Source organism: Nothoprocta perdicaria, unplaced genomic scaffold (genome assembly GCF_003342845.1).
Source record: "Nothoprocta perdicaria isolate Ctin4 unplaced genomic scaffold, notPer1 scaffold_206, whole genome shotgun sequence".
Taxonomy (NCBI): domain Eukaryota; kingdom Metazoa; phylum Chordata; class Aves; order Tinamiformes; family Tinamidae; genus Nothoprocta; species Nothoprocta perdicaria.
The window spans coordinates 215,376-227,092 of NW_020455272.1; the positions used below are offsets into that span (position 1 = coordinate 215,376).

Sequence of the window (11,717 nt, forward strand, 5' to 3'; positions counted from 1 at the left end):
TTTAGAAACAGCAGCTATTCTTTTTCTTTTGGATGTGTTCTTGCTTCAGAAAACAAATATGGGAGTCCTACAGAAAACTGTAATATTGCTTGGGTGCTTCTAGGGGCATTGTTCAAGGTGGAGATTAAGCTGCTGTTTTTGTGCAGTAGCTCATTACCTCCACAGGCTTTGGGGGATGTGGAGAAACTACTGGAGAACCTCAGGAACAGAATTACCTGGAAAAGATGCTGTGAGCAGCAGAAGGGGGGCTGTTGGGAGAGGTGTCCTAAGGCTGGTTTAGTGAAAGGAAGACCCCCTCCCAGGTCTTCCCAAGGCTGTTGGGAAGTTTAGCTGCAGGAAAGCAAAACACAGATTCTTGAAGAAAAGATGTGAAGAAAAATGGGCGCAGTTTTGGTAACAAAACCTTACCCACACAATCTTCTATATTCTCTCTGATATTCTGTTTAATGGCAGGTATCTGAAGTCTTATTTGTTTATTTATTTATTTTCTGGCTGAGTCAGGAGAAGCCTGAAGAGCACTGATCTCCTTCTACACCACAGTGGGCTAGTAAAGCTCCTGCTTGGCACGAATTCTCGAATTACCCTCCYGAGGAACACAGTATCAATACCAGAGCACAACTCCTCCTGTTGACTTTCTAGCTTTAACTGATCTTGGGCTTTAAACTGTCTTCTAAAAAAAACATGTACTAATCCCAGGCCTTAGATCAATTTAAACTGCTTAAAAAATCCAAAGCTGCAGATCAATTTAAACTGATTAAACAATTCTGAAGCTTTAGATTATCTCAGATTGGGGAAAAAGTAAGTGTGAAAACACAATCTGCAGAACAGCAGTGGGGTGGTAGAGCAGGAGCTGCTTAAAGCAGCCACTTACTGTGTTTATATATTCCTTGGGGAGAAATGACTGTTTAGGATGATTGTCCTTTATGTAAATCAAGAATGATACGACTTTAATGAGCGTAATTACATCCATACAAAATGAGAAGTAACTGAGAAGTGAGTTAGGGCCACAGTTTGCAAAGTAACAGATGCTGGATAAATCCCTGTCTGACCATTACCAGAGAAACCCAGTCTACAGGCACCCAATACACCAGTAATGTGGATATGTAATGAGGATCTTTGGGGGTTTGTCCCACTTAAATTAAAATCAGAGGCTTTTTCTCTTTTCTTTTGCATCACCACCTGTCCCCTTCCAATGACATTTAGTAAAAAGACTGCATTCATGTAACATGAAAGCTGTGTATTGGAGCACAGGCAAGCATAGATGATTTTAATTATTCATGCATTTGGAAGGTGCTTGCATTATTTGGAAAAAAGCATGTGAAATTGTCATGAAACATTGCACCAATAATACCAAATGCCAAGGAGGAGTCAAAGTTAAGGTTAAGTCAATTTTAGCTTTGCCTTTCCTGATTTTAAGCCTTAGCTGTGCAGCCTCATTTATGCATGAACTGGATTTTTTTTTTTTGTTAGAAGTACAGAAGGTTCGCTGCCAAATGTTATAAAACATGTCCATCAATGGTTACATACATGAGCATATCGCATACAGCCGGATGAACTTCTTTAATATCATTGCATCTGATTTAAGTTTTATGCTAATGGAGAAAGCGATCGGAATGCAAATGCCTGCATTTTAACTTCTCTCTGTCTCCAGTCAAGAAGATTGTGTGATTTGAGTCTGAGGATCCGATGGTAGCAAACCTCTGAAAAATGGGGAACTCGTTCCTGGAAATTCCTTACTTTCCCAGAAGCCTTGCCTTCTGTTCATTTAAAAAAATAAACCTAGAAATCCTTTACCCAGAGCAGTTCCTTCATCAGAATTGCAGTTCATTAAATGTCATTTAAGGGCAACGTCTGCTACAGTAACTTCATGACAGTGTTTTTTATCCTTGTAGACAAGGTGACATTGTCCTTCCCCCTTATTACCAACCTGAGGAAGATGATGAGATGCCCTTTATCTGCTCGCTGTCAGGAGACAATGGAATTATGGGATGTCACGAGATCCCACCTCTGAAGGAGCGGGGCCATGAATGCTGTTTGGACAAGGATGATTACTATTACTATAACTCTGTCCGTCAAGAGTTCAACGTCAGTGGTATGTGTGTGAACTGGAACCAGTACTACAACGTCTGCCGTACAGGCAATGCCAATCCGCACAAAGGTGCCATCAATTTTGACAATATCGGGTATGCCTGGATTGTGATATTTCAGGTAAGATCTAATTAGCTTCCTACAAGGACTTTTTTTTTTTTTTTTTCATTTGAATCTGTCTTTGCTCTCACAGTAGGTTTTGCAGAGTGGGATACAGCTGAAGAGCTTTGTAACCTCTCTTCTGGCCAGTGAGATAGAGCACATGCCATAARTGATATTCCTGAAGATGGGAAGGGGCATATAACTGTTTTGGCGCCTTGCTAAAATGAGCTAATTCCTTCACTGAGCTGTGTTCTATTTCCCTTTCACTCCAGATGACTAGAGCAAAGGGGACTACATTTTTTTTTTAATTTTAATTCTCAGCACACATTGCAGATGGGAGCTAAAATCCATGCCTTTCTTTTTTTTCTTCTGGCTGTACGCCGTGTCCAGTCCAAGGGGCACAGAAACCCGCTGCAAATTTTTCCCTGCTGTGATCCAGGGAAATGAACTATTTTAATGAAATATTCCTGCTGCGCACTAGCATGATCTCACAGGCTTTGACAGCATGCCAGTGTCACCAAGCAGAACCACGCTGATTTCCTGGAATGGAAATTTGGCCTCCTTYAAATTATTTTTTGTTTCTCACCTTYCTTGGTTTGCAACAGCCTTGTCAGTACCAGGCTGTATAAGCTGTGAATGATCTGTGGAAGCCCAATTTCCTCCTCTTTTTATCGTTGCTGTCTGTCTTTGCAGGTCATCACACTGGAAGGATGGGTGGAGATTATGTACTATGTGATGGATGCCCATTCATTCTACAATTTTATCTACTTTATCTTGCTGATAATTGTGAGTATAAGATTGAGAAACTCTCAGTGTTGCAAGCTAAGTGTCTTTAAAATGGTAAATGTTAGGTTATCGTGGACAGTAGGTAGCAAATTAATGTCAATTATTTGTTCTAGGAGCTTAAGAGCCTAGTTCACATGATTTTCACTAAGAGTCAATGGCAAGATCACACAGTGTGGATCAGGTTCTTCTCTTCCAGTCAAAAAAATGTGGAGGATTGATTCCTCAAGATGAACACATGCAGTGGAAGGTCATGTTCTCATCCACAGATCTCACTTCAAAGTAAATTCCCAAAAACAGTAGGCCTCAAAACGTATTAAAACATTTCTGCATCTTCCCTCCTACCTGTTCTTTTTAGACATTTGAACCTTCTGAGTTGTTCTTGTTTTATGGCTTTGGCAACACCTGAATTTGTCAGTCAGAATCAAGGTACATACATACATACAGAATTGCTTCCTCATCATGAAGAATAAGGATTTCATGCTCACAAAGTTCCTGCCATCCAACTTGAACTAGAGTGGCYGTGTGATATGTCTTGTGACTGATGAGGATGAAAGGAGAGGTATGTATCAGTGATAACTCATAAAACAGTTTATAGACCATGTGGATTTATGCATGTGAAGGTTGTTTTGTTTTAAGAATTTTTGTACAAGCAAAATCTCTATCAGGCTGCTCCCACCTTTTGGGTCTCCATCTGCAGATGTTGGAATTAGGATCTGTTCTGTGTTCATCACAGGCCTTTTGAGTTGCTTTCCATACAAAGCATAAGAGAAAACAAGAAGAAAAGCAAGGAGGACAAATTAAAAGGGAAAAGGAAGGAACATATTTAAACAATCAGAGTTTGCCTAGCTGTGAAGACTGTTTTTGTAGTAGATAGCTTAAAGAGTTCACCTTACCTGGACTTTGTATTTAAGTTTTCTCTTTGAGGCAAGCTCAATTTACATCTCTCCTACTCTTTTGTTTCTCATGAGGTACTATCTGTCAGGCAAGAGCATGGGTCCCTGGAAAGAGAGGTGAAAAACATAATGTCTTTATCGCTTCCGTTCCTCATTTTTCCCCCCGTGTAAATACATTTTCTTGGAGGGAATGTCCTGTATTTGACAAAAAAGGCTTTGTTTTTATGAAGACTCTTGCACTTTTCTCACATGGAGACCAAAGTCAAGAGTAGAAGGTAAAGACCTAAGATGGAGTATAAGAAGTACAGAATCTGTACATGGTGGATTCAATTTAGTCCCATGTCAYGTAGCCAGTAATATCTCATTGTATATCCAAAGTCTACATCCATTTGAGAGGGCTGCTGAAAGGACCTGGCTAAAACTTGACTTTATGCCTACTATTTGCCCTACAAATATTTCCCATATTGTTTGTTCAGATCTCCCACCATGCAACTGATTTTAAGGCGTATTTGCATTTTTACTTTGACCAGGATATCCACATYTGTAGAACGTGCTATTCAGCACAGATTTTTTGCTTGTTCTCAGACAGTTTCTCTCAGAGCCAGGAGGGACTGTGCAGACTGCTGTGCCAGTGTTTAACGCTTTGAGGCAGGAATACCTGTCTCCTGGGAGCCAGTTCCAAAATCTACCCCTAACTCCAAACTGCATAAATTGCATATGCATATTTCTAGTTTTAAAGTGCGAGCGTGCTTCTAGTGTTGGCTCACCTCATGTGGCTTCTCAGTGATTCAAATTTTGTCTTTGAATTTGCAGGCATCTGAAAACCCTCAATTAAACCTTAAGCCTAAGATTTCACTGCCAAGTGTCATTGACATTTCTAGACACACCCTTCTCATTTGCAGAAACCATRTAGGTTTATTTCCATCAAACATAGGCACACATGAACCTCAGCTCACTCTGGGGACTGCTCAGAACAGAGGAGTCATAGGCCAGATACATTAGTGAGATGTTTCCTTTGTGTTTGGAGGAATAACACCAAGAAAATATATAGCCTTTCTGCTACCTTTTTTGCATATATAATATATCTTTGCAGGATACCATCACAGACTTAGAAACATCACAGCATGAATTTGCAATCACTCAGTGTTATATCCCCTCTTATGACAAGACTCTTCTTATAGCAATGACATTCTCCTTTCTTGTCTTCCTTTTTTCAGGACCTCATGAAGCAAATTCTTATGGCCTTTATCCCTCCCTCCTCTGCAGTTCAAAGGCCTGATTTTATCTACAAGTAGGATTGCCCTGACCTTYGGGGCTTATTTATTCCATGTTCTTCCTAGCTATGGCTCAAAGTTCTTCTTCTGGGCCAGGATTTTCAGAGCTTTCTCCGTAGAGTACTTTCACCCATAACTTCTTCCTTCCTACCTAAGAACACAGATATATGTTCGAAAACCTATTTTAGAATATTACTTGTTAATGCTCATCTGGCAGTTAGAAGGCTCTACCACCTGAATATATTCCCAGATTACTCTAAGACTGCTTCCATCTAAAAGTGTTCATGAGGGGCTGACACTGGCCCCTAGAATGGCCTTGCAGAACAACTGATAAAAACATTTTGCATACTCATCAAACTGTAAATAGTTTCTCCATCTGCCAAAGACCCRTGACATTAAGGTGACATTAAGAAGATTCTTTCAACTCTTGGGGGTCAGCACTCCGCTTAMGTCTACCTACTTGAAGTCCAGTTGATTCCCAGGTCTCTTCATGTCTGTGCTCCAACTAGCCCATCTCTGGTGTCACTCCTTGCGTAGAGGTAGTTTTGGGCTATTTTGTACTTGAAGATGTCATTTGTATTGGAGAACTCAGTCACCTCATTGAAGCGCTCTGTGCTTATACACATAGGCTTCATATATGTTGGAAATCCAGGCATGAGCAATGAAAATAACAGGTAAGTCTCCAGCATCTCCATCAGTGGTCAGGTTTTATTAGATATTGCAGAGAAAGGGATCAAGCCTTGGAGTGAGAACTTGATCGAGGTTCACTTCAGTCACAGTACTGAACAGATCTCCTGTATTGAGGCTTGGAATCTACAGTCTCCTTCTATCTCTGTCAGTCTGCACAGTTTTCCATATCAGATGCTTTTGATTTCCCTGCTCAGCTAGCTGAGGTGGCTTGCTTAGTTCTGAACCACCTGGGACCCTATCTGACTTTCTGCCTGTTAAGAGGTATAGTTGAGCTCAGCAGAACCTTAGAATCTGTGGGCTTGCCTATCATCTTAGAGAGAAAATAAGCATGCTTGTCTCATGTTTGCTGTTTCTAGCGAAGAGGTTCAAGGTTCATGTGGGCTAGATACCATACCCAGCCATTCCTCCTCTTTCTGGTGTTCTGATCACAAATGATTGTGAGCATAGGGCTTAGCAATATGGAATCTGAATCACTCTCAGGATTCAACCCTAGGCTTATAAGATGACTCTCCTCAGATCATGTCACTGCCCTGTGCCTCAGCTCCTCTACTTGTACTGTAGGAGCACTTCCTTACCTCACATGGTGGTASAAGTTTTAACCAGTTGCTATTTATGAAGTTGTTGGAAGCTGTGAAGCATGTGTGTGTGTGAATGTTGTATGATGGTGAGGGATGAGGGGGAAGAGGGCAGGAGGATGTGTCTGAGAAAGATTTGGATTCCGACTCTGACACTCATCAGTGAAAACACAGCAAGAGCTCATGGACTACAGAAGCTATGGAGGAAAGCATGGCCTCTGAATGGAGGCCATGAATCAATTTTCTTTTTAAGGCCATATACGGAAGCTGAAAGGAAAATAAGCTGAAATATGGATTGGAGGAGAGGGAAGAGAAGGACTCAGTGATGAAGGGGAACAGAATTAGAACAGCTTTGAAGGCTGATGAGAGGAGGATTAAGAAAAAAAAAAAAAACCTTTATTTCAAAATGGTTTATTATCCTTATGAATAATGATGGACAGGGCTTCTTGAAACTGATTCATTTTTCAAAGGCTTATTCAGTCAGATGCTATCAGAGCTGTCTCCCCTTTGAAATACTGATAGCAATTGTTTTGTATCTCCTGATGGAGCTCCTGGACACCTGTGTGCAGGGAAAGGGACAGCCAAGAGAGCTAGTTTGTTGGAGGTGGGGGAAGTATCAAGGCCAATGCAARGAAGACTGACTGGGTAGCTGAACACTGGGGTACTCACTTAAGAAAATGTTCTACTTTTTCCATCTCCAAAAGCTGTAAGCACGTCATCCCCATGGCTTATGGTCTCTGCTTGTCTGGAAGGGCTAAGTTTTTCACAGCCTGGGGGAGGACACGTGCACGAAGGTAAGGGTAGGACTAGGTGCAGCTCTGTACAGAGCTCTTTGCTCGGGAAGAAGAGATGGGGAGCGTATGTCAGTTGTGAGGTTTTGTACAGGGGCAACACGGTGCAAGTACTTCCCTGTAGTATAGTAGCAGCCTTCTTAGCAGTGATCATCTCTAGTCCCAGGGACATGGAAATTATCTGCTAGTGCTTCCTCTCCTCCCAGCAACTGCCCTGCACAGTGCCTGTTTAAAAGCAATGCAGACATTAGGTCTTTGTTCAAAGATCAGATGGTGTTTTATTGTCACCATGTCACCGCTTACAGCTCTACAGGGAGCAAGCACCAGTCATGGCATCATATCTTTTGAAAATGATTTTGAACATGATTGCCAGCCTTTGCATGTGTGAAATGGTCATTCTGTTGAATCCTAAGTTTTATCCTGAGTGTAATGGATAGATCTCCTAGTGGAGATTCATCTATAATTTAATAATATCAAAATGGTGATTTTTACCCCTGGCTCTCTGAACACCAAGGAATATTATTTCAGATAGATGAGAAAACTCAGGCAAAGCAAGATTAAAGGAAATGTCCCAAAGTATAAAATAAGCTTTGTGGGCTTTTCAGCTTCTGTAGGGTAAATAACAAAGACCTGTGGCTTTTTGTTTCATTTCTAAGAAATCCTGGGATAGGGCTATGTTTGTATATTTGAAATGGAAAGTCTRTCTAGGCTGGAGGACAAGTGACATAAGAACTAGTGCAATATATCTAGTGTTAGAAAAATCAGAACAATAAATTTGAACAAGGAAGGATTTTTTTTGACAGAATATTTAGTGCCCATTTCAAAGTCATTAGTAAAATCCTCTTTGATTTCAAGAGCTCATTTATTTCTCTAAAGTATCATATTCCTGTATAGTAAATTAAAGTATAAAAGGCAGAAATAAATAAAATATTTTGAGAACATTGATGTGTCCTCCAGAAGTCAAAGAAGACCAGGAATGACAGTGCATGGCTCTTTCAAACCAGCCTTTTGTCTAGTACCGTTTTTATCACAGAAGAAAGAAGTCCAGTTTTCATCAAATCCTTTACACATCGCTTCCAAGTGTCTTGCTAAAGGTCTCAAAGCCAGTCAAAGGAGCAAAAATAAGGCTTATTATTCCTGTATTTCAGTTCAGCGTTCTAAACTCCTACAAAATGGCATTGGGTGAGTTCTCAAAAAGAAAGTCAGTCAAACCTGGCTTCCTCTGGAATGCCAGGTCTGCTGTAGTTCCCATTCCTCTGTCTTCCTGCTGTTTAATTTCTCCCTCTCTCTCCTCTTTCACGCCCTCTCTTGCATGTTCTTCCTCCCATTAACATCCCCTATCCCCTCTCCTTTGCTACCAGGTGGGTTCCTTCTTCATGATTAACCTATGCCTGGTGGTCATCGCCACGCAGTTCTCAGAGACCAAGCAGCGGGAGCACCAGCTGATGCAAGAGCAGCGAGCCCGGTACCTGTCCTCAAGCACAGTGGCCAGCTACATGGAACCAGGAGACTGCTATGAGGAGATCTTCCAGTACATCTGCCACATTGTGCGCAAGGCCAAACGCCGCACCCTTGGGCTCTACAACAGCCTACAGAGCCGGCGCCGGGGCCATGTGGAGCCAAGTGATGCCAAGCTGGGCATGAAGAAGAAAAACCAGAGACACTATAGTAAGCATTACATGTGCAAAGCTGGAAACACTAATAGTGGAAATGTGAGAGTAACTGAAAGCAACCCTGTACACTAGTTTGCCACAGGGCATGTGTTTAGGAAGCAGAGAGTTAGAGTTAATATTGGCCAGTGAGCACARTTCTGTGGGCAATACATTGTTGGGGACAACCATCAAGGAACATGGGAAAGCCAGTTCTGAAACCTAAAAACMATGGTGGAACAACACTAAAGTCACTGACTAAGGTTTGGAAAGGTCTGGAAGAGCAAGAGGTTAATAGCAGCCTGAGGCAAAAAATAATGTTAGTGGGATATGATGAATTGGTATTAGAGAAGGGACTGGGTGGCACAGCAGGTTCCTCTGAGCTCTATAGGATCTCATGATGGAGGCAAGTGAGAAGTACAATAGGGTGTCCGAAGAAGAGGGGTACTGAAGATGTCAGTTTTGATGTGCAAGAGCAATGGAGACAGCTGTTCTTGATGAGAACACAACTTGCTCTGTAAAACTAGGTAGAAAATATCATTTAAAGTATATTCCTAGCCTGAAAATTGACTGCAAAAATGGTTTTATAGAGCTAGAATTAACTGCCTCTTGATACCTTTCATAAGAAGTACTCCCAGTTAGCAAGTGACAAGATGGATTTCCTTCACCTGGTCTTGCATACTCAGTTTTTCATTTTCTTTACTTGCTGGGAGGAAAGTTCCTGCAGTTGGCATGCACTGTGTTATGGAATGAGATGATTCATTCCCCCAGTGTCCAGCTGATCTCCCAGACCAACCAAAGGACTTAGGACTGAAAGAGCACAGACTTAGTTTTCTCAGTGAAGTCAGCAGATCTGTTCTGATTCAAAATATACAGACTATTAAAAGATACCATTCATACATGCYCTTTTCTATCTTTTTGATATACTTTGATAGTGTACTTCCCCTAATTTAGAGAGTTCAGCTCAGCATCTGGATTCTCAGAAACCACTTGTAGCTGTTCAGGCCAAAGCAGCCCTCATGATCATTTTTTCTCTCAGCCCTTGCTTAAAAGAAACCACTGAATCTCAAGGTATGATTCCTGCACCAAACAAAATAGTTTTGCCTCTGATTGACATGAACACCCACTGAGCCTAATTATGGGCAGTTGAACAATATCRTACCTTTTGGTGACACAGTCAGTAAACCAATCAAACTACTTTATCACCACCCTTGAGATGATAWGCCAATGTTCAATCATCCTCACAGCTAAAAAGCCTAGATACCCCATAACCTAATAGGGCCCAATTTCAATACATTTGGGGTGGGGCCAACAAAGCCTTATACATTAAGCAAGATCATTTTTCTTTCAGAACTTTGCCAGCAACACAACTCTCTTGACTGCACTCCTCAGGGCCAAGTCCAGCCCATTGCCCTGACCACAACCTCCGATCCCACCAACTGTCCCCGATGCCACAGGGGAGAGCATGAAGCATCCCGAAGGCTTTCTGTCCTAGACAGTGCTGACTTAGACCAGGAGGATAGAGGAACAAGTGAAGAGGAGGGAGATGATAGCAGGAAGGACCAGGATGCCTCGGAGCTGGAGAAGGAGGAGGAGGAGGTGGAAGGTGGACGGCTGAAACTCTGTAGTGACATGTGGCGGGAAGTAAGGGTCAAGCTCCGAGGGATTGTGGACAGCAAGTACTTCAATCGTGGGATCATGATTGCGATCCTGGTGAACACTATCAGCATGGGCATCGAGCACCATGAGCAGGTAATGTACCATGGGAGCAGGGTGCGAGTAGTGACTAGTGAGTCATGCTCTGGGATAGGACCTATGTAAAAGGAGATGCAACTCAGTAGAGGCAGAGAGTGAACCATTTTAATTCTGGGTCATGGTCCCCGAATGGCTTTTGAGTAGTGTCAGGATCTTGCAGGGTCTTCTCTTCCTTATCCATACACTTAATCACTTCCACTGTCTCCATGTTTTTTCTTCTCACCTCCTTTTAATCCCTCTCTTTTTGTCTGCCCATCTCACTTTTATACCCRTATTTATTTTTCTCTCTGTCTTCTCTCTCCATCTGACTCTTCCTTCACCCTATCTCTTCCACATCTCTCTCTCTCTCATTTCTCTCTTCATTAGCTTACTGAATCCTTAGTCTATTTGGTTAATTTAATGTTCCCTCTGGGGATGTCACAGGCACTTCACCAGCATCTCAATTCAAATCCATCAGCTTGCTAGCCTTTCCAGATTAATTAAGAGATGCCTGAGCACAGTCTATCTGTACAAGAAGGTTAAGAAAAGCACCATCCCTCATACCCATTCACTTCAGGGGGCTCAAATGACTTGAGACTTTCCTTTGCCCTGACAGCCAGTGATATATAGATCAAGACATATACAGCAACTTGGACACAGGTTTAACTTYTTTTTTTCCCAAAGTCCCCAGCTGCTCCGAGTCAGTAGTGCATTTTATCCTGATGACAAACTTGAGAGATGGAGAAGGATTTTGTGCTTCTATTTTATAGTTGGGCCACAGAGGCTGTATCTGCTTTGCAACGTAAAGAGCAGGCGGAACTCCTGACCTTGCATCCACACTGCTGCCAGGCAGCTCTGTTTCACGTTGGGATAAAAGWGTCCGTGTTGCACATCTACACTTCAAATCTGTGCTGCCGATATGAATGTGACCTTGACTGATCCCATATATTCTGCTTTGCCCAGATCACAGAAAGGAGATTGGTCTGCTACTGAGATGCTGACTGCATCAGTGAGCTTTGGAGCTGAAGCTGAGTCTAGGCCTGAACACAGTCTTAGGCATCAAATAGAGGCAGCAAGCGAGTCTGGTTTGATCAGGCATTCACACTTGAGACCCAGAGTTGCTCAAGATCCTCTC

The 11,717-nt window shown here is 42.1% G+C and overlaps 1 protein-coding gene across 1 annotated transcript in view; it reads left to right on the forward strand.

The window, feature by feature from the left end:
* The window catches only part of CACNA1I (calcium voltage-gated channel subunit alpha1 I), a 151,521-nt gene that overhangs the window by 99,680 nt on the left and 40,124 nt on the right, over positions 1 to 11,717 (forward strand). The window contains exons 6-9 of the mRNA XM_026038292.1: positions 1,893 to 2,208; positions 2,884 to 2,976; positions 8,561 to 8,867; positions 10,200 to 10,600. Coding sequence (XP_025894077.1) covers positions 1,893 to 2,208; positions 2,884 to 2,976; positions 8,561 to 8,867; positions 10,200 to 10,600 — 1,117 coding nt within the window. The remainder of the gene's footprint in view (positions 1 to 1,892; positions 2,209 to 2,883; positions 2,977 to 8,560; positions 8,868 to 10,199; positions 10,601 to 11,717) is intronic.